The 26,706-nt window shown below is 35.8% G+C and overlaps 2 protein-coding genes across 2 annotated transcripts in view; one reads left to right on the forward strand and one right to left on the reverse strand.

The window, feature by feature from the left end:
* Positions 1-235: 235 nt before the first annotated feature.
* On the reverse strand, positions 236-21,600 carry LOC149415063 (uncharacterized). Its single transcript, XM_089643522.1, has 7 exons — positions 21,519-21,600; positions 19,243-19,546; positions 10,357-10,444; positions 9,550-9,733; positions 5,807-5,925; positions 2,855-3,157; positions 236-2,415 (listed from the first exon to the last, which is right to left on the reverse strand). The coding sequence occupies exons 2-7, from the start codon at positions 19,506-19,508 to the stop codon at positions 2,329-2,331; spliced, it is 1,047 nt and encodes a 348-aa protein (XP_089499648.1). The 5' UTR covers positions 19,509-19,546; positions 21,519-21,600; the 3' UTR covers positions 236-2,328.
* A 1,523-nt stretch (positions 21,601-23,123) lies between these two features.
* The window catches only part of LOC149415064 (uncharacterized), a 44,136-nt gene continuing 40,553 nt past the window's right edge, over positions 23,124-26,706 (forward strand). Inside the window, exon 1 of the mRNA XM_089643347.1 lies at positions 23,124-23,155. Within this exon, the coding sequence (XP_089499473.1) occupies positions 23,124-23,155 (32 nt within the window). The remainder of the gene's footprint in view (positions 23,156-26,706) is intronic.

Genomic DNA, 26,706 nt, shown 5'->3' on the forward strand with positions numbered 1-26,706 from the left:
TTTATATTAGTAGAATGGATGATACATTGTCGAAGTTTGTTTTGATGCTTCCAATACTCTATTTGCAAGGAAGTGTTTCCTAGAATTAGATACAGAATACAGATAAAATAACAAACTACTTTTGTAATGGTAGTCAAGGATCTTATCCATGAAGGTCAACCACTAACGGCAGTCTAGTTTGCAGGAGAACAAAATAAGGACAGTAGGCATAGAAAGGAATAAATAAAGTCAAACATCTTAGAAATTCATTTATTAATACAAATGAAGTAATTAATACATCACATGAAAATAAAAAAAAATCCATAATTTACTAAAAAAACGATTGTTTTAAAATACACTTTAAAAATTACTTTTCTTTTGTGACATCATTTGGAGACTTCTAACTTCAGCGAAGACTCGATATTGTATGCGACAAATTACTTCTTATTTCTAGAAATCTCTTAAAATTGAATTAACCAAGAAATACATAAAGGGTTCCACATACAGCACACACAAATGGAGAAAAATCTTAACTTAATCCCATCTTATCATCAGCCAAGAGACAAACATGCATCTTATTGCACGGTTCTGATAACCATTTCACATAGTTTGCGATTGTAACCAACAGGTTTGTGTAAAATGTAGAATATTGCAATTTATCACTTTATTGCTAATATGATTTTAGACAAGTAATATAAGTTAATCATTGATTGAAATTAGGTTTAAACTTAAAATAAGTTAATCCTAACGTGTAAGCATATTCGACTAAACTTACAATAATGAAATAAAATGTTATCTCCCAACCGAAGATATATTGTTTATTATTTCACATTGTAAATAGAAATATTCGGTGCCCGTTGTGGGATTCAAATTCAAGTCGGGAGTTGTGTTGGAATTATCAAATATTTAATTAATAATTAATTAGCAGCTATTTGATAATTGAGCCTTTACGCGATATTGAATTAAGCTGTTTTCGTGCAAAATCCATTAAAACGATGATCCAAATATCAATCTATGTTCACACCAAAAACCGTTTTAATATCTCAATCACAGATGGCAGTGCAATGCCAAGTGTGACGGCCGGTAGTGCGAGCGCGCTAAGTCAATTTGAAACTGACAGTTTGTGCGCTTGGAATATTCGTCATTATTTGAACTTTTTTCGTAATGCCCGGTAGTACTGATTGGCTGAAGAATGTATTGCAGTTTTGTCCGATCAATATTGAAAATGATCCAACAGTGAAACTAACACAAATTAAACTGAATCATGTTGTACTGAAAACTTTGAATAAATTGATTAAATTACTTTAAACGTGCCGTCTATTAATTGAAATATCTTATTACATACAAATTTATTAGATTTGCCAAAATCTCGGAACACGCTCTTTCACATAACGCTGTTTTTCCGCGTAACGGTTCAATCATTAAATACAAAAAGAAATTGTATGTGGAACGTGTAAAAATACAAAATTAATTGAAGAAATGCCCAATCTGAATTTTAAACACATTTTATATGAAATAAAAATAATACTTTTGTGAACATGGTTACCAATGAAGTAGCCGCTCAAATTTGAAGCAGAGAGAATTGATTGTTAAAATAAAAGTCAGTATGACGGCAATATTAAAATGCAATACGGATAATGTTTAATTGTTTTCCTTTTCAGTTACAAATTATCTTAGATTAATAAATTAACACAAGTCCAGCTATATTGTTATAAACAGTAGCGATATTTGACAGCCATTGCAAAAAATGATTGTAAAATGCCAACTCAACGATTTACCTTCGATAAATAATATTGTAAATCTCGTCAGATCTATTTTTCAACTATTGTTACTCAAATGTAAACCGTGCGAAAACAAAATAGCCATTATTTGAACCGTGGGGAAATAAATTGGAGGGATTGATTATATATTTTAGGAATGAATGACAATTTGTACTAGTTTGTTAAATACTTTAATTGAGAAACTTTCTTTCAAAACGACAACACCAAATCATAATCTACAGCGGTGTATGCCATTTGTTGATTTAATTGATTTACATAAAACTTTGACTTTAAGTATAGTCTAGTCTAGTTGATGCTCTCGCTTGGGTTTGTAGTTGCGTAGGGGATAAACGTATTCAAAATTCTTATTACTTTATTCTACATCCAAAGATTTGGGACGTATATAATAAAAAAAAGAGCACAATACAGAAACAATACACGAAAGTCCGCCTTAAACAGTAATAAATATGAATTTAAAAGTAGTTATTAGTTAAAACGCGAGGCCTTTGCGGCCGACGCAACACGGTATTGTTCTAGAGTAGTGTGGTGATGGTGGTTGTTGGGATAAGTAGCAGGACAGGCCTAGCACCTAGTACTGCCATATCCAGTCGTTCTGTTTCCTCCGCTTGAAGCCGCGCTGGGACTCGTTGTTGCTGGAGTAATTATTGCCGTTGCCCTGATAAAGGAAATGTTGGACATTAATTTATTTTAAATTTCATTAATAAATACATTACAGATTTAATACACATAAGAAATTACATGTAATATTTGCAAAATTTACAAATAACATTTCTAGTAATGGTGAAGATTGTATAGAGGAGAAATTCTTTGAAGAAACTTGATGGGCATGAACGGAACAAATGTTCAAGGTTGATGTTGACTTCATGAGAACAGATCGGCTCTTCGACTCGCATGTGGAATGAGGCCTTTGCAAGATCCGCATTAATAAATCCCTTCCTACAGCCCCTACCTTAACCCACCTCACAACCCTACGAAACCAGGTGGTGACATAATTCCCTTGTCTTTACTCTGCACAGAGAGGCGTGCTCTTGTGAGGTGATCACAAATCTAAATTTCATATAAAATCTGGGGCACCACGTATCTATTTGACTTACCCAGTTGTTGGTGCCGCCCCCGTAGTTATTCCTGCCGTAATCTCCGTCCCACTGGTTGTTGTACTGGCCGCCCCAGTTAGGCTGGCTGCTGACCCAGTTGGCCCCACCCTGGCCTCCGCGGGGAGCCCCTCTGCCTCGCGGAGCGCCCACGCCGCGCGGGGCTCCCACGCCGTTTCCTCCGCCGCGCTGGGCCGGAGCGCCCACCACGCGGGGCACTACGGCTGCCGCACCACCGCCTCGAGCTGCCGCCGCCGTGCGCGCCTTGGCCAGCTTGGCTTTGCGCAGCTTGTTCTTGGACTCGGTCTAGAAACACAATTAGATTATTGTCATAAGAGGAGAAATCTTTGGAGACGAGACTTGCTAATGTCTTTCTCGTTAATTATTAGGAGACCAAATTTGTTCCCAAACATCATATGAATTTGGTTTCCTAATATTTAAAGGGTTAAGGTTTGTAAAAATGTGTGTGGATCCTTCTAAATATTTTATATCTATGTTTTCGGTGTGTGGCACCTTCAGCATTTACGCATTGATTGGTCAGATTGCCAAACCCGAGTCCTGAAATCGGAACAACAAATCATTCCTTGTTCAACAGTCCCGAGGAGTGGGATGCCTTTGGCTGGGGACCGACAAAATCCCTCGATAATTTATTTGAATTCTGAAGCATTCATCACGGAGAATCGATATACATCTTCCGATCCAGACTTTCACTGGCTCTATTATAACATTCACAAGGCCATTCTAAAACTACCAAGAGGAATGCTTGAATCAAGCCAAGATGGTTTGCTGCGGATAAACTGCTCTTCTACCACGCTGCAAACAATATCAACACCATTCCGCTTTCCAAATATGGAGTCCTTACTTCGAAAAGGATATAAATCTGTTAGAGAGAGTACAGAGACAAAATACCAAGAGCTCTGAAAGATCTACGATACGAAGATAGACTCAAGGAACTAAGATTACCAACCTTACAAGAAAGAAGAGAAAGGGGTGACTTGATCGAGACTTTTATCTGGACATTACAGTTGCCCTAGCATCCAACAAATCTTCAAATTACCAAAACGCCTTTTGCATCTAATCCTAGAAAACACTTCCTTGCAAATAGAGTAGTGGATGCTTGGAACAAACTCCCACAACATGTCATCGATGCAACAAATATAAATCAATTCAAAGCTCTATTGGATTCACATTTGGAGAGAAGAAAGGACTTAGTTCAAACTTAAAACAACTCAATTACTGGCAAACTTGTTGTCAAATCAGATATGAGCGCATCAGCAGAATGCTGCCTGCTCTGCACATAATAATAATAATAATTCCATAACTAAGCCAGTCCCTTCTTTTGAAAAACAACTAAGAAAGATTTCAATTACATATTTCATGAAAATCATGTATGTATTTATAATACCGTTTCAACTTATTTTGTAAGATAATAATAATATTAATTATGTTATCAATACATATTACACACCATTGGTAACTCTTATGCTATGTTAGCTGATATTTTTTAATGTGCCTAATCTCTAAATAGTATAAAACAAAGTCACTATCCGCGTCTGTTTGTTTGTGCGCTTATTTCTTCTAAACTATGCAACGGAGTTTGACAGGGTTTTCACTATCATTTAGAGAATTTCTGCCGGAAGGTTAATATACATAATACAGGGTGGCGCAGATGGATCGGGTGGTTTTGAAGTGGACTGTACGACTGGAGTGGGGGAGCCAGGTGTTTGGCGGTCTTCATGCTGTGGTGGGGGGGACGGGAAGTTTCAGTTGCAGACTGGCAGTCAGCCGCGATGGCTACGTGGTCTGTTGAGCATCGTGTTTTCGCAGTGGAAGAGTTTATACGCAATAACGAGTCAATTGTTGCTGTGACGCGTGCCTTTCGCCGGCGTTTCAACATCCCACCTCGCGGTAGTGTTCCTAAGCGAGATACGATATTGAGTTGGGTGCATAATTTCCGCACTACTGGTTCATGTGCTCCAAAATGGACGTCTACTTCTTCTTATGGGGCTATTTAAAAGCAAGGGTGTACATGAACAAACCCCGGACCATTCAGGAGTTGAAGGCAGCAATTCACAACGAAATCACATTAACTCCTGGTGATGTGCTTGAGCGGGCAATGCGGAACGTTAAGGACCGACTCCAAGAATGCGTCGCTCGAGAAGGAGGGCATTTGAGGGATGTAATTTTTAAAAACTAACTTTACTAATTTTTTGTTAATAAACTTCCATTGTAACTACACGTTTCGCACTTTATTTCAATCCAATACCTTTAAAATTGACAGTTTGACAAGTATTTTAAAACCACCCGATCCATCTGCGCTACCCAGTATTTATTGATAGTAGAGAAAATTCGAACAACGTCAGCTAGTTGAAGTATAAAGCTGTACTGATTAAACATTTTAGCAGTGCATGAGGTCACTGCATAACAGGTTTTTGTTTATGTTTCTTAACTTTGTACTAATGTATATGTATTCTTTTGTCTTGTTTACATATATAATTTTTTCTTTCTTCTTTCTGTTGTACTAGGACTCTCAATAACTACCGAGTATGTAACCAACTAAATAATTTCCTGTTTTTCCCTTTCTTTATATTTATTATCAGTCTATATTCATCTCTACTTTATTTAGATGTATTTAATTACTCTCTTAATTGCTCAATATTTAGTGTGTAAAAAAATCCTATATATGTACACCTACAGATAAACATGATTCAGAAATTTCAATTGTTCCTATTATATAACTTACCTATTGCATAATGATTTTCTATTTTCCTTATAACTAGTGTAACTCGCTCACCAAGCACAAGAATCAGTTTCATCTTTAGTGAGATTGCGATTGTAAATATATTTACTAAAAATAGTAATTAATTTTTTTTTTTTTTTAAATAATGGTAATGGGACTTGTACCGTTAATTTAAAATAAATAATTGTTGGTATGGAATCAGAGTGTGTCCTTACCCTGGGTTTGCTCTCGGTGCCCTGCTTGTGGATGGTGACCTCCGTGTTGTTCATGGACAGGTGCCCGTTCAGGGTCAGCGCCTTCGTCAGACTCTCCTCTTCTTCAAACTCCACAAATGCTGCAAACAACCAAATCAAATTACATCAATACAAATATACTGGAAAACAACTGGTCTCGACCGTCCGAAGCCAGTGAGACTATATCATCCCCAATTGGGGTACGTTGTGAGGCTGAAGGTAGTGGGAAGGGTCAGATCTGGTCACCAAACACGGCCAAAGCCATTTCAGCAAACGTTTCAATTTAGAATGGTGGTCCTACACCAAGGCGATACTTGATCGGTGCTTGATCGTTACTTCAGTGAGAGTTGCGTTAGGAAACGTGCATTTGAGCATTGTTGAGCCAAAATATCAGCTCAACAGTTGATCAGTGGAATTGGGAATAACGACCCGAAAGTCACTAGTTATTATTATAAATCAGCCAATAAATTATTATTAAGAAGGATCTAAGTCTGTTAATTTAATCTAGAAGCAAGAGAGTGTGTATCATTGAAGAAGAGGATAATACTAATAAATCTAAATGATACAGAACAAGACACAGGAAAATAAAAAGAGTTAAACCTAGGAGAAAAATAAAAACGGTCACAACTAGGATTTGAACCCAGGATCTCTTTTCTTACTGGGACAGGCGCACAGTGGGCTGAAAATCGCCTTTCATAGACATAGAGACTTGAATTTTCAAGGGTATTTTTTTGGCTAGAAATGGATTCTGCTGATCATTAATATGCTATAAAATTTTGTATAAAGGAATTGCGTGTACAAATGAAGGAGTCATCATTTAAAAAAAAAAAAATTTGTATGGCGCTGACATTAAAAATGAGGCTATCTCTGGAATCATAAGGTTGGCCGTTCTATCCTTACATACAGATAATACTACTATTTATTTGTATTTTTTTGACATACTTCATATTGTGGCGCAAGGTGCGATTATTTTTTTAAAATTCTTCAAAGTTGAAAAAAACCCCTTTTAATGTTGATGATTCATTTTAATGCTTAAATGCTTTTAGGCTTAGGCTAGGTTTACACTTGTAAGTAAAATTTACGACTTTCGTAAATTTTTGATAAGTTACTCACAGGAGCGATTACATATGCATCCAACTTATCGTAAATAATGCTCACGGAAGTTGTTTGGAAGTTTAACTTACGAACTTCTCACAGAGACCGCTACACCAATAATTCTATTTTTGGTAAGATGGCTTCCTGACAACAACGCGTTACCGCCGACTGACAGCTGTCAGTTAGTAATATTTGATAAGGGATTTGTTTATTTACGGTTAGATCATGGATCCCCATATAGTACCCATTTCCGCACACAACGGATTGCCGCTGCGATAATATGCACAATTTTGTCAAACAAAAACGTAAGGGCCCGCAGAGTGTGTTGGATTAGGAGTTGGCTTCAAAGAAAAAGTACTGATGGGGCTTTCGTTCGTTTAACGGCAGAATTAAGAATTGAGGATGAACGAAAATTCTTTAATTTTATCCAAATTAGAGCAACTGACTTCTAATACATATTGGAAATGGTTGGACCGCTAATTAAAAAGAATGATACTCGTTTTCGGAATGCTATTTCACCAACTGAAAAATTAATTAGATTCCTGAGGCGTATGTGTGAACACCATGTACGATCGTGTGAGAAATGCGGAGATCCGCAAAGAGTACAAGGCTGATGTAAGCGTAATGAGTAAGATGAAGAAAGGGACGCTTAGATGGTTTGGGCATGTAGAGCGAATGAGCAAAGAAAGGAGTGTAAGGAGAATATACGATGCAAATGTGAATGGTAGCAGAAGTCGGGGACGCCCGAGGAAGACATGGCACGACCAAGTGAATCATATTCTTGAGTCGGGCCATGTCAAGAGTCAGAATAATAGAAGAGTATGTATTAGACGATGTATGAATGTGAATGAGGCAAGAAGCGTGTGCCAAGACCGAGTTGTTTGGCGGTCCGTCCTCTCAGCCTACCCCTGCGGGGAAACGGCGTGATGGTTAGTTAGTTAGTTAGAAAAATAATGGTGACTCTTCGATTTTTGTCGTCAGGTAATGTTTTCTATGTATTCCTGCATTGCATTTTTGTATGCATTCATTGGAGATATTAATTTGTTGTGAAGTTTGATAGCTGATCCCTTGCTGATCCATCAGTTCGTGAAGTCGAATACTAGAATCATTATCTCACATTTACACGGGCATTTTTTAAACATGACATTGTGTTAATGATAAATAATGTTATGTTAGTCTCCATAGATTATTGCAGTGTATTATTTCATAAAGCTGTTCATGGCGACAAATAAACATAAACATTAGTCCCGAGGAGCAACGGCAGAAAGACCTGTCAGTGTTGCAGATTTCTGTTTTACCATCCCGACAGTGACGTCAAAACTTACGGTAAGCGACTCAACTTATCAATCTGTTTTGATAAGCTGTGAGAGAGTCGTAAATTCCCGCGTGAGCGATTAGATCTGTCAAAAATTTACGTAAGATAAACTTCTGTAACTTGGTAAAAATTACGGTAAGCGACTTATGGTGTCGTTTACATTGGTAAATTTGTCGTAAGTCGCTTACGTGAGCAACTTACAGGAAAAAACTTCCAAGTGTAAAGGCAGCCTTGCAGTGTAAATAAAATATTGTAAACTAGACAAAGCATACTCATATTTAAAGCATTTAAGCATTAAAATGAATCTTCAACATAAAAAAGTTTTTTTTTCAACTTTGAGGATTTTTTAAAAAAAAATCACAAGTTTCCCCACAATACAAAGTATGTCAAAAAAAACCAAATAAATAGTAGTATATTTGTGTGTAAGGATATAATGGTCAACCTTATGATTCCAGAGATAGCCTCATTTTTAATGTAAGTTCCATACAATTTTTTTTTTTTTTAAATGATGACTCCTTCATTTGTACACGCAATTCCTTTATACAAAATTTTATAGCATATTAATGATCAGCAGAATCCATTTCTAGCCAAAAAAAATACACTTGAAAATTCAAGTCTCTATGTCTATGAAAGGCGATTTTCAGCCCACTGTGCACAGTGTTTTGGCTTGCAGTGTAAATAAAATATTGTAAACTAGACAAAGCATACTCATATGTAAAGCATTTAAGCATTAAAATGATTCATCAACAAAAAAAAGATTTTTTTTCAACTATAGGATTATTAAAAAAAAAATCGCACCTTGCGCCACAATATGAAGTATGTCAAAAAAATACAAATAAATAGTAGTATTATCTGTGTGTAAAGATAGAACGGCCAACTTTACGATTCCAGAGATAGCCTCATTTTTAATGTCAGCGCCATACAAATTTTTCTTAAAAAAATTATAACTCCTTCATTTGTACACGCAATTGCTTCGTACGAAATTTTATAGCATAGTAATGATCAGCAGAATCCATTTCTAGCCAAAAAAAAATACCCTTGAAAATTCAAGTCTCTATGTCTATGAAAGGCGATTTTCAGCCCACTGTGAGGCGTCTTAAACCACTTGACCATTGGGACCTATTTATTAAGCGTCATTTGTCGATATCATATTTAAAACTCAGAAATAACAACGTCATCTTGCAACTAATTTTTTTTTCTCCATATTTTGGCATCTACCTTTTTAAATGGAAGCAAAGTTTCTAATGAAATTGGTTTGTAACCTAGATAGTGTCTCGGATAAATATATCCGATTTTTAGTAGAGTATGTATTTACCGGTAGGACGGGCAGGTATCTTGACAATTTTCTTGATTTCACCGCAAGGACTGAAGATCTGGCGAAGAGACTCCTCGCTGATGATGGCGGGGATGTTGTTCACCACGGCCGTGTGCTCGCCGGAGCGCAGCACCTGCAACTCCAGCACGTTGCCGCCCATCTCCGTACCGTTGCCCTCCATGGCCTGCGGACACAAAACACAACATTAGTTCTAACGGGGATCTACCGAATATTCTCATTATATTACAGGCTTAAGTAACCACTGCGTTACCACTGGACTATGCCGACGGCCGGCATAATCCAGTGGTAACGCATTGGACTGCCATTCCGAAGGTCGCGGGTTCGAACCCGGCGTGCGCAAATAAATTTTATTTGATTAATTTGTGTTATTTCACAATTAATTTATTAAAATAATATATAGTATATTTGCGGCACGTTCCAGAGTGGAAGATACTACCAGTATCGCCCTGGTGTAAGACCACCATTCAGAATTGAAACGTTGCTCCAAATGGCTTTAGCCGTGTTTAGTGACTAGATCTGAATAGCCAGGTACTTCCCCACCTTCCTCTTTCCCTTCCCCACTTACCTTCAGCCTCACAACATCCCCCAATTGGGGATGCCATAGTCTCACTGGCTCCAGACGGGAGCAGTTGGGACTCTTGTGAGGTATTGACTATAAAAAAAAAAAAAAAAAAGTATTTTTAATGATAAAGTAATGTTTATAAGATAAGGTTTTTATGCATAGCGCAAAGGATTGAAAAATGATTGCTTATAATAATTATTTAGGCTACTTAGTGTCGTACAAACCTTATCCGACGAGTCAGGGTCAGCAAAGTTCATGAAAGCTGTCAAGGTTGGCTCGATGGTGCTGTGATCCACCGTTATTCCTCCAAGCCTAGAAACAATTAACATGTTTAGAATCAGACGATAATATCAGAGGCGTATATTCCGTATAACATAAAATCAAAATTTATAAAATTACTACAAGAAATCAATCTACACTTTCAACAATACGCGTAAAGTCTACGGATTGTAGCACCGCGCGCACCCCACCTAAGCAGTGTCAAAAGCACGAACTAAGTATGCAAAATGGCCAATCTCATACTGAAATATGGATTGTATTCTAAACAAAAAATGTACATGTGTTTGGGCACTGCAGATTAATTCTTTCTTAAATATATACATATATTTCCCCCCCACTCCCCTCTCAGATCTTTTTGTCACCGGGAGAAGTTATATTGCCAGTCAGTAATCAATGCAATTTCGATCATTCAACAAGTTACTAGTGACGAGTTCAACGCAGCATTACGTGCAAAAAAAATCAGGATTCACTGCGAACTTTAGAAACTAGAGGAAGACAGCAGAGAGGAATGGACGTGTTGAATATATAAATTTTTTAATTATGCTAGACTATAAAAGTCAATCGCCGGTGAAATACGTTCTGGCAGATGCGAATAATACTTTGAAATACGAACACTTCATCACCTTGATTGGAAAAGGTTCTAACTGACATTTTTTTCAAAAATTACCTTTTAACCCGTCGTATCCCGGAACCGCATATGTGAATGCAGTACATTATCTACGAATTTAAAAAAAATAAAAAATAATGTGCGATTTTGACCCTTATGTATAGGGAATTTGTATGAAGAACAAGGTCACAATCGCTTGGGCTATTCTCGTTCTTTACGCAGCAAATACCGGAATGACTTCTAGCTTTTCAGATTTTTTACAAAGAATTTTTCTGTGGAATGCCAACGAAATATTTGCCGCGTTTTTAGTGTCAAAGCGTCTTCTTTCATTATTTTTGATATAAATTGATTGTGGAAATAATAGATTTGAGGTATCATCAGAAAGATAGTTTTATCTACATTATTTTGATGTAATTTTTATAATATTTCACCCAAGAAAAGTGATGAAAATTAACTTCGTAAGAAATGTCAAAATTTTTACGTCATAATGAATAATTATATTTTTAGCATTATTTATTTACAGGTTTCTTGTACAAAATAATATTATTAGTAACAACAGTTGTATAAACTACCGAAATCTGGAAGAATTGTTATCATATACTTATAAAATGCGACACAAAAAAAATTTAAGTGGACACTTGACGTTTGATTTTGGAATTTGAGCTTTTGGAAATTGAGCTAGGAATTTCCTGGTACACCACAGGTTAATGCAAAACCATTTCTTTTGTTAATTTCTATAGCCAAAATAATTTTCAGAGCCATCTTGAGTTATATTTCTGTAGATTGTATGACGAAGTTTTAACATCAAGCATTTAAAGCTTACATTTATTTTACAGGGTTCTAACATCACTTTGAACCTTTGTTTGTATCTGACAGTTGATGGTTGTTACAAGGCACAGTGTAGTTGGTCATACAGGATAGGATAGGATAGGGTTCCGAGGTGTCAAAAGTTTGCAAAGACAAATTCTCATAATCTATTGAAAAATTTCTGATTTTCAGGTTTAATCTAGCGGAAAGTATTATTGTTTTAACATATTTTAAAGGAAAATATTTAACAATTATTTTATAAGCTATAATTATTAGCCTGAAACACTCATCCACATTGAAAAATCTCCTGATAGAAGATACATGACGCCAACGGGACTTGAACCCGTGTCCTTTCGATTTCCGGTCAACAGCTCTGACCACTGAGCTATGGCGGCTTATCTCTTAAATAATAATTCAATATATACTAGTGTTTCATTCAACAATTACTGCTTGTTACATCATGTATCTTTTATCGGGAGATTTTTCAAAGTGGATGGGTGTTTCAGGCTAATAATTATTGCTTATAAAATAATTGTTACCCTTTGTGCTATGCATAAAAAATCTTGTCTTAAAACATTAGTTTACCGAAAAAAAATAATAATGGAAAATATTTAAATAAGACGTGGTCCTACTATCTTGGAATGGCATTAAGGAAATAAGTTAGAGCCTTACACAATGAATTATTATGTTCTAGCTGATCGTTTCAACGTTTTCATCTGCATGTTTAAATATGGTCCAAAATAGCAAGTTTACGTGCTATTTAAAAAAAAAAAATCTTTATCTCTGACTATTTTTAAACATTGAACATACAAAATATGATATTAAATATATGTATAGTAAAATGTATTTCTTAGTCCTTCTCACTAGGGTGACCTGTGCTGTGGCAGGCTAATGTTATTCATTTCTATTTTATTAGTTTTGTATGTCGTTTTTATCAGAGTTTTTCATTAATCTCTTTCAGCCAGATTTTTATTCTTGATTTGTAATCATTCAAATTTTCTATTCGCTTCACATCAGGGGGATGAATGTCGTGGAGTTTCGTCGCAAAATAAATATAATTTCTTTGTCCGAATGTGGTTTTGTGACCTGGAATATTTTTTATGTCATTGTGATTTGACCTTGTTTGATGAATATGCGGTATTGTAGAGGATTCAGTATATGTCTAACTAAAATACTTTACACAATATTTAACCAATAAATCAGAGATTGGTAAATAAATAAAAAGGAATCAGGTTTACAAACTTTGACACCTCATATCTCAGAATGATGAAAGTGATGTTAGAACCCTGTCCAACGAAGGTGACGACTGAATGAATGGTGATCGCTGACGAATTGATTATTATATTTTGAACAACGTCAACTGTGTCCTAATATCCACTTGGCGAAATGTCCAGGACAGCATTTATTTTTGCTGATCTTGTCAAAGTTGATAGTTTATTGTTGTTAAATATATACAAAGAACCCAATATCAAAATCATCACTTTTCAAAAGAAAATGTTGCATATAAATTGTAATTTAATTATTGCATCATTTGCAAAATTGTTTTATATCTTGCAATATGGCAGTTCTGATATTATAAAAATCTATACATGTGCATGGTGGCAGGAAACCCATAATACAAGAGGGAAACTAGTGAATCGACATCACACAGCGAAACCAATTTATATTTCAATATATATATATTTTTTTTTTCTGAACTATAGCCGGGTCTTCACTTCAAAGCATTTTAAACGGCTGATATTAAAACCCTAGTGACCGATTTTTTTCAAATTTGACATAAAAATTTCAATTATGAGAGCTCAAAATAGAAAGTTATATGTACCACAAAATCACTCCAAATGTGATGTAGATTCATCAGCTTCTTGATTGTACTGCGACTTTCCGGACACTGTGTATATTTATTTTTTTATGTGAATGCTGCTAAAGAATCCCAACCGTCGAGCAGAAGCGGCCCGTGACTGTAATTACCAGCAGTGCATTTCACTTTTCAAATATACCTAGTCTGTAATTTAGGTGGAGCAAATTAATGAATGGGAACACCTACTGCAATTCATTCTATCTTCTAAGTTATATTTGTAAAATAACTGATTAAATAATACAAAATTATCTCGAAAATAAAGGACTCTCAATTCATCGTTGAAAATATAGCGAAACCGTTTGATTTTACCGCGAACGAGTTCCAATGTGTTAATGTTGTTGCGTTAACATTGAACATTAGTATTTCTAAGCGAATCCATTCCAAACGCATTGGATTACGCATGATCAAAGTGATGCAAAATTCACTCGCCGTCAAAACACTTCGATAATGCACGGATGGGTATGTATCTGCACTGCTCTAACACGTAATTTGACGTTAAGAGTGTAATCTGTCTCGCTCATGTCACCGTTTCGGCTACTTCGGGCTGTCTCGATACCGCCCGATGCTGTTTTAGTAGTATGGTAAAAGTTGGTTCTGTGCATATCGGGGTATGCACGACCGCTTGCTCTTGGGCGGGATTTTTTTACTAGAAGATAGCTCAAATAATGACCTGACGGGAATTACGAATTTCTTACATCGATCACTGGGGCACAGATGTCGTTGTAATTTGTTATGTGGAGATTGAAGACAAGCAGTGCAATGCACAAATGCACGTACCAAGGAACCGCCTCTGCCGTCGAGACCATGACATCCCCAATAGGGGCATGTTATGAGACTAAAGGTTGAGGGGACGTGAAAGGAGATGGGGAGGAGAAAGGTGGAGAAGTGTAATGCGATGATTAAAAATATAACTAACTAATCATAACACCGTTAAGGGACGGACGGACAGACGGAGGACGGACCGCCAAAACATTGCCATAATCTAACTGGCTCCAGACGATGTGGAGGAGTTGGGACACTTCTGCAGTATTCACATAACTTTTTTTTTAAATATCTCACAAGTGTGTCAACTGTTTTAAACTATCCGAAGCCAGTGGGCACTACGGCATCCATAATTAATCAGATTTGGTTACCAAACACGGACAAAGCCATTTTAGGCAAAAATTAATCATCAAATACTTTTTTTTTTTTTTTTTTTTTAAATAGTTTGTATGTTGTATTACTTTGTGTTTGTGATTACACTACGTTTTCTTCACTCAAATTTTTTATTTTTTTTTTATTAATATCAATAGCAAAATTTGTACATTATGTAGGTTTAAAGTATAATATAAGTATATTTTTTGTATTTTTTTCACAGTCCTCCTCACTAGGGTTTCCTGTTCTGAGGCGGCCTGTAGTTTTTCTTAAATTTTTGTATTTAGTTTTGAATTGTCTTTACATTGTCTTCATAATGTTTGTAAGTTGATTATTACTTTGATCTCTAAGCCATGTTTTGACTTTTGTTTTAAATATACTCATTTCGTTTATTTTTTTGGTTTCATTTGGTAGAGCATTGAACAATTTTATAGCATGGAATTTATTATTTCTCTGTCCAAAGGATGTGTTCAAACTGGGAGTAATCAGGATATTTTCGCTTTTTGCCCTGGTTGTGTATTTATTTAAATTGTTAACTTCGATACAGGCTTAGTCCTAATGAGGTTGATTTTTATGAGAAAAAACGTGATTTATGTATGGTGAGATGCAATAAATAAATAGAGTCTTTACTAGTTAGGGGGTATTTCACTATGTCGGGCTAAATATCTGACTAGCTAACCGTTGGCTGGCTTTAAAGATCAGAATAACTTCGTTATTCAACGGCGACCGTTTCACCCATTGTTGCCAAGCTTCCGGATAGATAACACTCGAAATAGTCTGGCAACATCGCAAAATGTTTGCAGTTACTCCATCTACTGCCACGGCTGTCATGCGTCACAGTCCACACACCGCAAAGTGTGCATTTTTTTGGTTATGTTATGTTGATTATCAGGTCATTTTAGATAGATTCGTGTCGAATTAATACATTGTTTCTTATTTTGAACACAATCAAATAATTCAGGATGGATCATACAAGCATTCAAATTCATTCGAGCTCTTAAAACTCGCGGCCTTCGTATCGCCGCCCTTTCACCTGCTTCTGTAAATCAAAAACCTCGGTATCCATAATAATTCGCAACAAAATTCGACTCACTTCTCCGCTCTCAAACTCGGAATGTTTTGACGCCATCTTTGATTCGAGGAATAGCGCCTAACGTGAGGTTCGAGCACTGATTAGTCAAATCGAACTTTAACCTGAGCGTTATTCAGATATAGTGAAAACGAAAAAATGACTAATCCGCGGATTAGTGCTTAGTCAGAACATAATCAGAGATAGTGAAATACCCCCTTAATCTACTAACTGTAGTTGAGAGAGGCTGAACCACCTATGTTGCTACGTTATATACTGTCTTATCAGTGTTGCCAGAGTTACAATTATTATTATCCTACACCTTTTTACTATAATACATCGTTTTTATTAACAGATGACTGAGGATCAAACCTTCCTCCCCATGGACCAGCTATTAACTGCTTTTAAAACTAAAAAAAAAAAAAAATTTGGTCTGACTGAGGATCGAACTTTTATTCCCAGGGACTGGAGTCAACTGCGCCAACAACTAAGCCAAATACCGAGTGGGTGAGACTGACATTTATTTTGTATATTAGCTGCTGTATGACATCCGATTTCAGAGAAATGCGTATATATCCGCATGTGTGAAAGTGATTGTCACAAAAATTTGATAAAATGCATTGTCGTCGACAACGAGCCTATCTGCCGAGTTTCAGCTCGATCGGGTGTCGGGAAGTTTTGCGTTCATTCATTCCGATGTATTTAAAAATGTTGTTGACAGTAATAATTTATAAATTAGATAAAAATAGTTTGTAAATACGATCATTGAAATTTGATAAGTTCAGATTATTGTTAAATACACCCATATCGTTTAAATATTTGTTACTGACTGTAAACGTTGTATTGGGAAATGCAAACCACAATTGCAATAAGGTCAACTAACTAACTCGTCTCATACATACTCTTCTATTGTTCTGACTCTTGACATGGCCCGACTTAAGTATCTGATTCACTTGGTCGTGCCATGTCTTCCTCGGGCGTCCCCGACCTCTGCTACCATTCACATTTGCATCGTATATTCTCCTTACACTCCTTTCTTCGCTCATTCGCTCTACATGCCCAAACCATCTAAGCGTCCCTTTCTTGATCTTACTCATTACGCTTACATCAGCCTTGCACTCTTTGCGGATATCCACATTCCTCACACGATCATACATGGTTTTACCACACACACGCCTCAGGGATCTCATTTCAACAGCATTCAATCTACTTTCATCCTTTCTTTGCCAGTTCCATGCCTCACTTCCATACATCAGGGTAGGTACCAGCACTCCATTGTGGACTGCTAACTTCGCTTCTTTGGACAATTTTTTGTTAGCGCCAACTGCGTTCAGTCCTCCATTAATGGAGTTACCTGCATATACCCTTCGTTCAAAATCTCTGTCAGCTTTCCCATCTCTCGTAAACATGCTCCCTAAATACACAAACTCGTCCACCTGCTCCAAGTATTCCTCATTCACAACTATATTACACACTGTTTTTGTACTCTCTCTTTCAAACACCATGACTTTAGACTTACTTACATTCATCATTAACTCATTCTTCATATATACTTTGTTCATCCTAGACACGAGAGACTGCAGATTATCCATACTATTAGCAATCAGCACCGCATCATCAGCATACAACAGGCAACATACTTTCAGATTACTCAAATTCGCGCCCAATCCCACCTCTTTCAATTCTTGCATACAATTATCCATGTATAGATTGAATAACCACGGTGACATTACGCAGCCTTGTTTAACACCTTTTGTGATATCAAACCACCCCGTAAAACCACCGTTCACCCAAACACATGCAACGCTTCCCTCATATAGAGACGCAATTGCCTGAGTCAGATTCGCATTCACTCCATACTTGGACAACACCTTCCATAGCTTATTCCTGTCGACTCGGTCGTATGCTTTTTGTAGATCTACAAAGGCACAGAAAAGTTTCTGGTTTATTGCCAGAAACTTCTCGGTGAGCATACGCAATTTATTCACATTATCTATAAAACAGTTTTACACCAATCCATTATGGAGAAGATCACAAATTTGAGGTACATGTAAGTATAAAAGGTCGTGGATGCAGTTTTACTATTTCGTGACATATGTCTAAATATAGTTGCTGAACTGTCTGTAAGTGATGATGAAAATGTCGATGGCCAATGCAGAATCGTTAAGCAGTTCAGTCGCTCTGTTGATTGGCGCGTTCTGATAGACAGAAGTCCACTTTCCGAGTAAGAAAAACTACATAGGATCTCCCACGAGTATACTTGCTAGACACATATAAGTTAAGGCGATGCCATACGTAGTAATGCAAAATTATGTGGTTTTGGTTTAAAAATTTGGTCACCTAAAAATGTTTCAGATGCTTTAATTAAATACTGCAAGTAGAATACATCTTGTCCTTTGAAATAATCGAGTATTTTTAGATAAGTCTTTTTATAAGCCCAGAAAAAAATAATGTATAAGGCCTATGAAAACTGCTTTAAAGTTCAAAATCTCCTACCTACGAACCCATTTTCGGTTATGATTTTATTGTATAATGTGGCAAATTAAGTTATTTAAAAAAGGATCAAAAAAAAAAAATATATTTATGCCTGAACATCCACAAAATAAAATAAAAGGCACTTTTTAGCCATGTTTTTTTCTTGCATAAATCAAAACAGGCCGTTGAATGTTATGTGGGAATTTAAACATTATCGCCATCTACGTAAGGGTTGTTATTGATAGCGGCTCAATTTAAAATATTACACGACGTAGTGCATCGCCTTAACCTCTTTTAATAGAAGTGAATTAAGTATAGTTCCAGAGGTTAGTTAAAAAAAATGTTAACCTAAATATATTTTTCTATAGACATCTGCACTGGACACTGTAATGTTATCCGAAACGTTGGCTAAAGGAGGTAGCGTAACAAGGCATAATACCCCAAAAATAAATCACTATAAGTGTGTGCTTAAGTTTTAAATGTATGAACAGTAGAAAAATGTGACAAAAGAATCCAGAATCAAAATCAACTTGATCGAGACTTTCAAAATTTTATCTGGACATTACAGTTGCCCTAGCATCCAAGAAATCTTCACTACTAATAAAAATATAAATCCCCGTGGACACCTTTTGCATCTAATCCTAGAAAACACTTCCTTGCAAATAGAGTAGTGGATGCTTGGAACAAACTCCCACAACATGTCATCGATGCAACAAATATAAATCAAATCAGAGCTCTATTGGATTCACATTTGGAGAGAAGAAAGGACTTAGTTCAAATTAACTCAATTACTGTCAAACTTGTTGTGAAATCAGATATGAGCGCATCAGCAGAATGCTGCCTGCTCATTACATAATAATAATAAAATTAAAGGTACTTACTTAATATAACCGATGTTGCCGTATTTGGCAAACAGGGTCCGGAGTTCATCCTGATAGGTGAAGAGCATGCTGGGCGGGATGTTCCTGACGATGACGGTGCGGCCAGTGGGGTGCTTCTTGACCTCCTCCTTGGGGGCCTCGGGGGTGTCGGTGGCGCCCTCGGCGGGGGCGGCGGTCTCTTCTGCGGGGGCGGACTCGTCTTTTACGGGGGCGGTGCCATTCTCGGGGGCGGCCGTGTCGGGCGCGACGGCTTGCTCGGCGGACATGACGCTACTTCTGCTGCTTTAGGGTGCTGGTATAAACACTGCAAACAATCATTTTATTTATTTATTTTATGCCTTTTGGGCTCTTTTCGGGGTTAATCGCACGTAGCAATATAAAACACTTGTAATATCAAATCATATTGTTTTAATCGCTTCTGCATAATATCACTTTGAGTTATACAAAAAAAACTCTAGAATATTAATAATACGTCCAACTCCAGTAAAATATTGGCAGTATTTACTTGTGTTGACGGCCGGCTGCTCTGGCTGCTAGAGGCGCTAGTGTAACATGGCATAAAATTCATTAAAATGTATGAAAGAAAACTAAGGCATACAACTCACACCACTAGAAAGCGCTAGTGTGGCATGTTGCCATAAGAATGCATGGGAAACGTCAGAAGTTGGAGATATTATAACTATTCTGCAGTATGAACACCAGAAGTTGAAGATATTATAACTATTCTGCAGTATGAACACCAGAAGTTGGAGATATTATAACTATTCTGCAGTATGAACACCAGAAGTTGGAGATATTATAACTATTCTGCAGTATGAACACCAGAAGTTGGAGAAATTATAACTATTCTGCAGTATGAACACCTTTTAGCAGATCTTGATCCTTTGATGTTTTAAACGGAAGAGAATGATTTTCTGAAATCAATTGTTGATTTAAAAGATTTAAATGCACCTGCTTCGCATTGTGTCAGTAATACAGTAATTTATTTAGCACCTAGAGAAGAAATCTGTATTTTGGTGAAACTATTGGTTTAAAACTTTGCTACTCATTGATTTTTAGCTAAGACTCTGTAACGACATTTACATAAATTTGAAGCAGTGTTTTTAAAATTAATATGTTTCTACCGGTGACGAAATAAGCCGATAGGACTGCTGTAACCTTTGCTTGCCATGTACTAAAGGTAGATACTCTCAGTATCGCCCTGGGTCTTTTACCAGGGTGATACTGAAAGTATCATCCACTCTGGAACGTACCATAAATACACTATACATTTTTTTTAAGTGAATTAATTTTGAAGCAACAGTAATTAAATTTACTTGTGCAAGTCGGGATTTGAACCCGGAACCTCCAGATTGCTAGTCGAAAGTCTTACTTTTAAACCGAGGAGGTCATATTAAAAAAAATTTAAATTGTGAAAATTTGATGAGAGGTCATTGACCCTATGTAAAAAAAAAATTACTTATGTAATAGGACCTTATTAAAATAAAAGTTAATTATTCTTGTTTGCTTGATTTATTGTAATAGTTAACATTGGAACATATTAATTCTTCCCCTATAGGACAATATTATATGGGATAATTTTTAAACATTATTATATGGATGTATGCATCATAAATGTATATTTATTAATATTATAAAACGGAAAATCGGGGTTTTGGCGAGTTCGTATTATATTTTGAAGGCATAAATTGATTTTTAAATTTATAAACGGCGGTTTAATTAAAAGAAGTTACACATTTAACGTATTTCGGTTTACGCGGAACAAACTACGCATCCATGTAAATTCGATTAAGGTCAAAAAACTGACATGCAAAAAACAAGCGGGAAATTAAACAAACAACTCACTTTTAGTATTATAATGGAATTACGTGGATAATGCGATATAAATAACTGCAAAATGCTTAAAACATCGTGTAAAATGCGACGATTACACGAAAACGTGCATCATTAACTGGTACTAGAGGAGGCATTTTCATGCAATTTCAAGCGAAAGTATCGGCAATTCGTTTTGTTTAATGCGTGAATTATATCAATATAGTCATCAATAAGATAAATACACACAGGATTGGGCTTAAAATACAGGAAACATATAATTTGTATACAAACAACGCTTTGCCTCTAAATTTCACTGCAGTCAAATAAGATGGTTTTGACAACACAATAGACAGTTTTAATACATTCTCAAGCGTACATCACCTGAATAATCTACAAATACCCAGTTTGTAATAGATTTAACACATTTATCTACAATAATTATTGAAAAGAAATTGATTTACCGGAATCCGCCTCAGTCAGTTTTTCGTGGCTTCAGAGCGAGAGAGGTGAGGTTAGGTTTGGTCGCCAGAGATGATTTTGTTATTTCCTTTAAGAGTTACCATAGACAAGAACCAGGTACTTATTTAGGATTTTCACTATCGCCCTAGAAAAACCTTATAAAAATAGTAGTATTAATTTTGAAAAATAGTTTGCTCATTTACGAATGTTTATAATTTATTAGTGAAAATGGTGGGTATTTGTTATATTGTATGAGCCCAAAAAAATACAGAGAATTAACTTCAATTATTCTTATGAGAACACGAAATAGCACAAACAAAACACTGATATAAAGCAAGATACAAATAACTTGGCAAACTACCATATTATGGTACACAACATCAACTAATTGAAGTAATCAGTGGCTAAGTTGGCAAATTCGTCTGGTTCTCACCCAGGCGTTGTGAATTCAATTCCTCGGCTGGCGAAGTTAGAAGTTGATTTATGGGCAAAATCCTCCATCATTACAATCTCAATATTGCTCGTGTATAGTATATATCGTTCTTATAATAATGAGATGTTCAAATATTGCTAGGTTATTTGTAACAAGGGAATGTATATTTTCTTAATGTTAAAAAAATGCTTATGTCCGTAAAAAAATATAGTTTTAACTTATACAGATTGATCCCCCTTTAAATGAAAGTCTGATACACAGTTTTAAGATACTACATAAAAAATTACGATAAATGAAAGCAAAAGAGTTTTTTTCTAAGGGTTTTATTTATAAAATATTGAATGATTTGTTTACAATTTTATTTTTATTTTAAAAACGAGTTAAAACGTGTGCCACAAAATAAGTTTTTTTACGCTATTTCATATCGCTATATCAACAGTTGTGTACTACTTGCAGTATCTGCGGGCCCTACACCCTACTTATTACTATTTAAACCCAGCTTCTGTGAGGCTAACCTGACTATGGCATCGATGGAACCTCCGTGCATGAATTGAGGAAGTTATTTATTTAATTTAATTATAAATAGATTCACCAAACAAGGCAAATATCCGTATTATGATGGCAGCATATAAAATAAAAGTTGAAATGAAATAATGCACAATAACTTCATCTGTTTATAGTTTGTTTATCAAATTATCCTTTTAAAATTTTGACTACACTACCAGCACCGATACCATACCAATGTGTATTATGTACTTAAAAAATTTCAATGAAACAATAAATTTTATTAAGAAATGTCAATCCATCAACTTTATGCATTGTGTTTTATTTTGGAATATTTTTCCAAGATGAATATTTAATTTGAAACTGGCAACACTGGAAGGCTCCTGTCAGATTGTCAAATTCAATCAAATGGGAGTCTAGCAAAACGTGTAGGGATTTTTCGCGAGTGTGTTATTTGAAATATCACAATGATATAGTGCAATATAAAGCGTAGGTTAAAAGCTTACCATGTTTTCTCTCTCATAGTTGAAAAGATATTTCACAAGACCAGTTTCTTGGGAAATGCGATATTTTAACGTTCGGTCAATATTGTTATTTCCAGGAAATTGTGGGATAGACCAGGAGATTAGTATTATGATAAAGTAAAGGTGCAAGCAAAAGTGCAAGCAACATGGTTCTCAATGCAGCTGCGCAGGCTTTAAGGTGAGTGCCACTTTCAAACAGAATATTTTGTCCAAGAAAAACTGAGATAAATGTATCCATTTCGATCACTAAAAAATGCAACATTTTTGAATTGAGAGTTGAAAAAACAACTACAACCCCTGATAGTTTTTCTGTTTGTTTAAACAGTAAACTTGTCGAATTCCGCTGCATGCAAAGGCTCTTTAAAAAAACAACATTTTAAATTAAATATCTAATAGCGATAACTATTTAAGTGGGGGGGTTTAAGTCGCACAAGCACAAAATAGGTTTTTAGGGTGTTAGTTTGTGTTATTTTAACAATTTATCCGTATTTCCTAACTTTTAAACTTAACATTGAGAAAAAGGTAATTATTTACCTACGACTACTGTTTGAGAAAATATTCCGTACATGTTAGGTTAGGTTGGATTAGGTAGAATTAAATCACAAACCAGTCTATACAAACCTAGCGTAGCCCACAAACTACATGAAAACTGGGATATAACTCTAAAGGGGACGCGAGCAGGCGTTATTAAAGGGGCAATTTTTTGTAGTAGTAAAAACGGTAGTCGTAGGTAAATATTTACCGAGAAAAATTGAACTTTAATGCATCTAATATGATTTAAGATTTTCACGGCCAAAAGTATTTTTGTTATTTGTTTTTGGGGTGTTATGCCGTGTTGCGCTAACTCCTTCTTTAGCCAACGTTTCGTTTTCACATCTGCCCTGATGATGGACACTGTAACGTTGTCCGAAACGTTGGGTAAAGAAGGAGTTAGCGCAACACCGCATAACACCTGGTGAATGACCACCATTCTGAATTAAAAGATTACCGAAATGGCTTTAGCAGTGTTCGGTGACTAGATGCGATCATTTCACCGGGCAGGTACTTCCCAACCTTCCTCCAGCATTCTCTTCGGTCTCACAACATGCCCCGGTAATTATTTTCCTAACTGCCGCACTTTTAGGCACAAATTATGGAAATTACACTTTGTTTCAATTAATTAACAATTACTACAAGAAATAACTATTCACATGCACAGGATTGGTTATAAGATTCTTAATTTGGGTTGATTAAGTAATTTATGCATATTTAGATTGAAATGAAAAATTGATCAGCGACAAAGGAATCGTTTTGATTGAATAAAAATGCAACTTCAATGCATCTTTTACCATATTTGTTTCTTCTAGTAATTAAGTTGAAACGAAGTGTACCATAATCTGTGCTTATTAAAAGTGCGACGGTAATTAAATATTTACCCTTAACCAAATTGGGGATGCTATAGTCCCACCGGCTCCGGGATAGTTGGGACCCTTGTGCAAAATTCACATAAAAAATATATACATAATGTCCCAGCACAGTCTGGTACTCTCACGTCGTAAAAATGGCAACTAAATGTTTTATACAATCTGGATCTAGAATGTTCCATTTTTCACATTCAAAACGTGCCGGTAAAACCAATGACATTACAAAGTTTATAGACACGTTGTAGAGATCCCAAAGTGGTAAGCAAAAGATACGGTAATTGCTGTCTTTTCGATTTAGTACTAAACTGTAGCGAGTCGTGTGAGGTCTCGTGCTTTGACTCAACATCAACTTTTCTCTACTGTCTATAAATATAATATGCATGTATTATATATTTATTTATTATAAATTTTTCGGGAAATCGACAGTTTACATTTAGGGGGCATTTCACTATCTCTGATTATGTTCTGACTAAGCACTAATCCGCGGATTAGTCATTTTTTCGTTTTCACTATATCTGAATAACACTAACGCTCGGGTTAAAGTTTGATTTGACTAATCAGTGCTCGAACCTCACGTTAGGCGCTATTCCTCGAATCAAAGATGACGTCAAAACATTCCGAGTTTGACAGCGGAGAAGTGAGTCGAATTTTGTTGCGAATTATTATGGATACCGAGGTTTTTAATTTACAGAAGCAGGTGAAAGGGCGGCGATGCGAAGGCCGCGAGTTTTAAGAGCTCGAATGAATTTGAATGCTTGTATGATCCATCCTGAATTATTTGATTGTGTTCAAAATAAGAAACAATGTATTAATTCGACACGAATCTATCTAAAATGACCTGATAATCAACATAACATAACCAAAAAAATGCACACTTTGCGGTGTGCGGACTATGGCGGGAAACTGGGTGACGGCGTTGACCACAGATCAATTGGCGTTGACGCTAGCATTCCATAGACATTGCGGCAAAACATGACAGGCGTTGCAGTAGATGGGGTAACTGCAAACATTTTGCGATTCAGCCAACGGCTAGCTAGTCATATATTTAGCCCGACATAGTGAAATACCCCCTTAATCAGTTTGTACATGAGTATTGTATAGCTAAAATAAAACCAATTATGGATTCCTTCTTGTGACTTTACCTCTACTGAGACTGCATAGTATGGAATAAATAAATAAATTTGTGAGAAAGGAATATGAATTAAAAAATTTATACAAAACAAAAGATTATATGAAAAGAAAAATTTACAAAACACTACATTTATAGCCATGGAGCGAGGTTGATAGATATAAATCAAATCATAATAAAGATATAAACAATAGAGACATAAACATTATTCACAAACCATCAGAGAAATATTCTTTTATGGAACTCTTGTATTTGGTAAGTTCGCAACTGAAAATATCAACCTTGGATAATACGCTATTGTAATTATTAGTCTGTTCAGGCAAGAATTTTGCTTAGAGTTCGTTTTGCTTTGATCAACCTTGAACAGGACAGAAGAGCGTGTTGAACGCGCATATATATAAACCTTCCGGAAGAATTTCTCTAAATGATAGTGAAAACCCTATCAAACTCCATTGCGTAGTTTAAAAGAATTAAGCGCACAAACAGACAGGTGCATATAGCGACTTTATTCGGTTTTACGCCCAGTCAGGATTTTACATGGATTTTAAGAACAGAATATACCTAGTGATCTAACGAATACTGTACGCAAAGTTTTTAAAGCATGAAATAACGTTAAACTGAATATGAAATAATATTAGTAAAACATGTAACAGTAACATACAACCAGAGATGTGCTTTATTTCAAATAAATCCATTTCAAATGGAAATGCAAAATGCAAAATGGGTATTTTCCATTTTGCATTTTGCATTTTAAATGCTTTTCTAAAAACCATTTTGCATTTTGCATTTTAAATGCTTTTCTCAATGCATTTTCCATTTTAAATGCTTTTTTGCAACATTCTTCCTACTATCTCCACTCAACTTTTTTTCATAAGCCCCAAATATCAGTCGATCCTCAACCTCGCTTATAAGAGATAATTTCCATTTGTCAAGTTGCTCCCTGGTAGGAGCCCTGACAATTGAGTGCTACCATTTCAAAAAATACTGATTCAAATAATGAATATGGGGCCATGACGCTGTAATATTAAATGTTAGATAGCAGTTTCTATGTTTTTACGTTGGCAATATTAGTCCCGCGCAATTATTTTGTGGTTTCATAATCTGTAGTCGTGGTGTTTTTGGATTTACCATTAAGTAATATGTTTGTTCTACATTGATGTCCATTATTAAATGACAAAATTCTATTATAATTTTAAT

This window comes from Hesperophylax consimilis, chromosome 19 (genome assembly GCF_061612785.1).
Source record: "Hesperophylax consimilis isolate HC1 chromosome 19, BYU_Hcon_1.0, whole genome shotgun sequence".
NCBI lineage: Eukaryota > Metazoa > Arthropoda > Insecta > Trichoptera > Limnephilidae > Hesperophylax > Hesperophylax consimilis.

What these genes read in the sequence shown, in the direction of transcription:
- LOC149415063 (XM_089643522.1), bottom strand. Translation starts at nt 19,508, where the DNA reads ATGTCCGCCGAGCAAGCCGTCGCGCCCGACACGGCCGCCCCCGAGAAT. An exon ending in GGCAACATCGGTTATATTAA is followed by an intron (nt 10,445 to 19,242) that starts GTAAGTACCTTT and finishes AATTGTTTCTAG; the next exon opens with GCTTGGAGGAATAACGGTGG. An exon ending in GATACCTGCCCGTCCTACCG is followed by an intron (nt 5,926 to 9,549) that starts GTAAATACATAC and finishes GGTTGTTTGCAG; the next exon opens with CATTTGTGGAGTTTGAAGAA.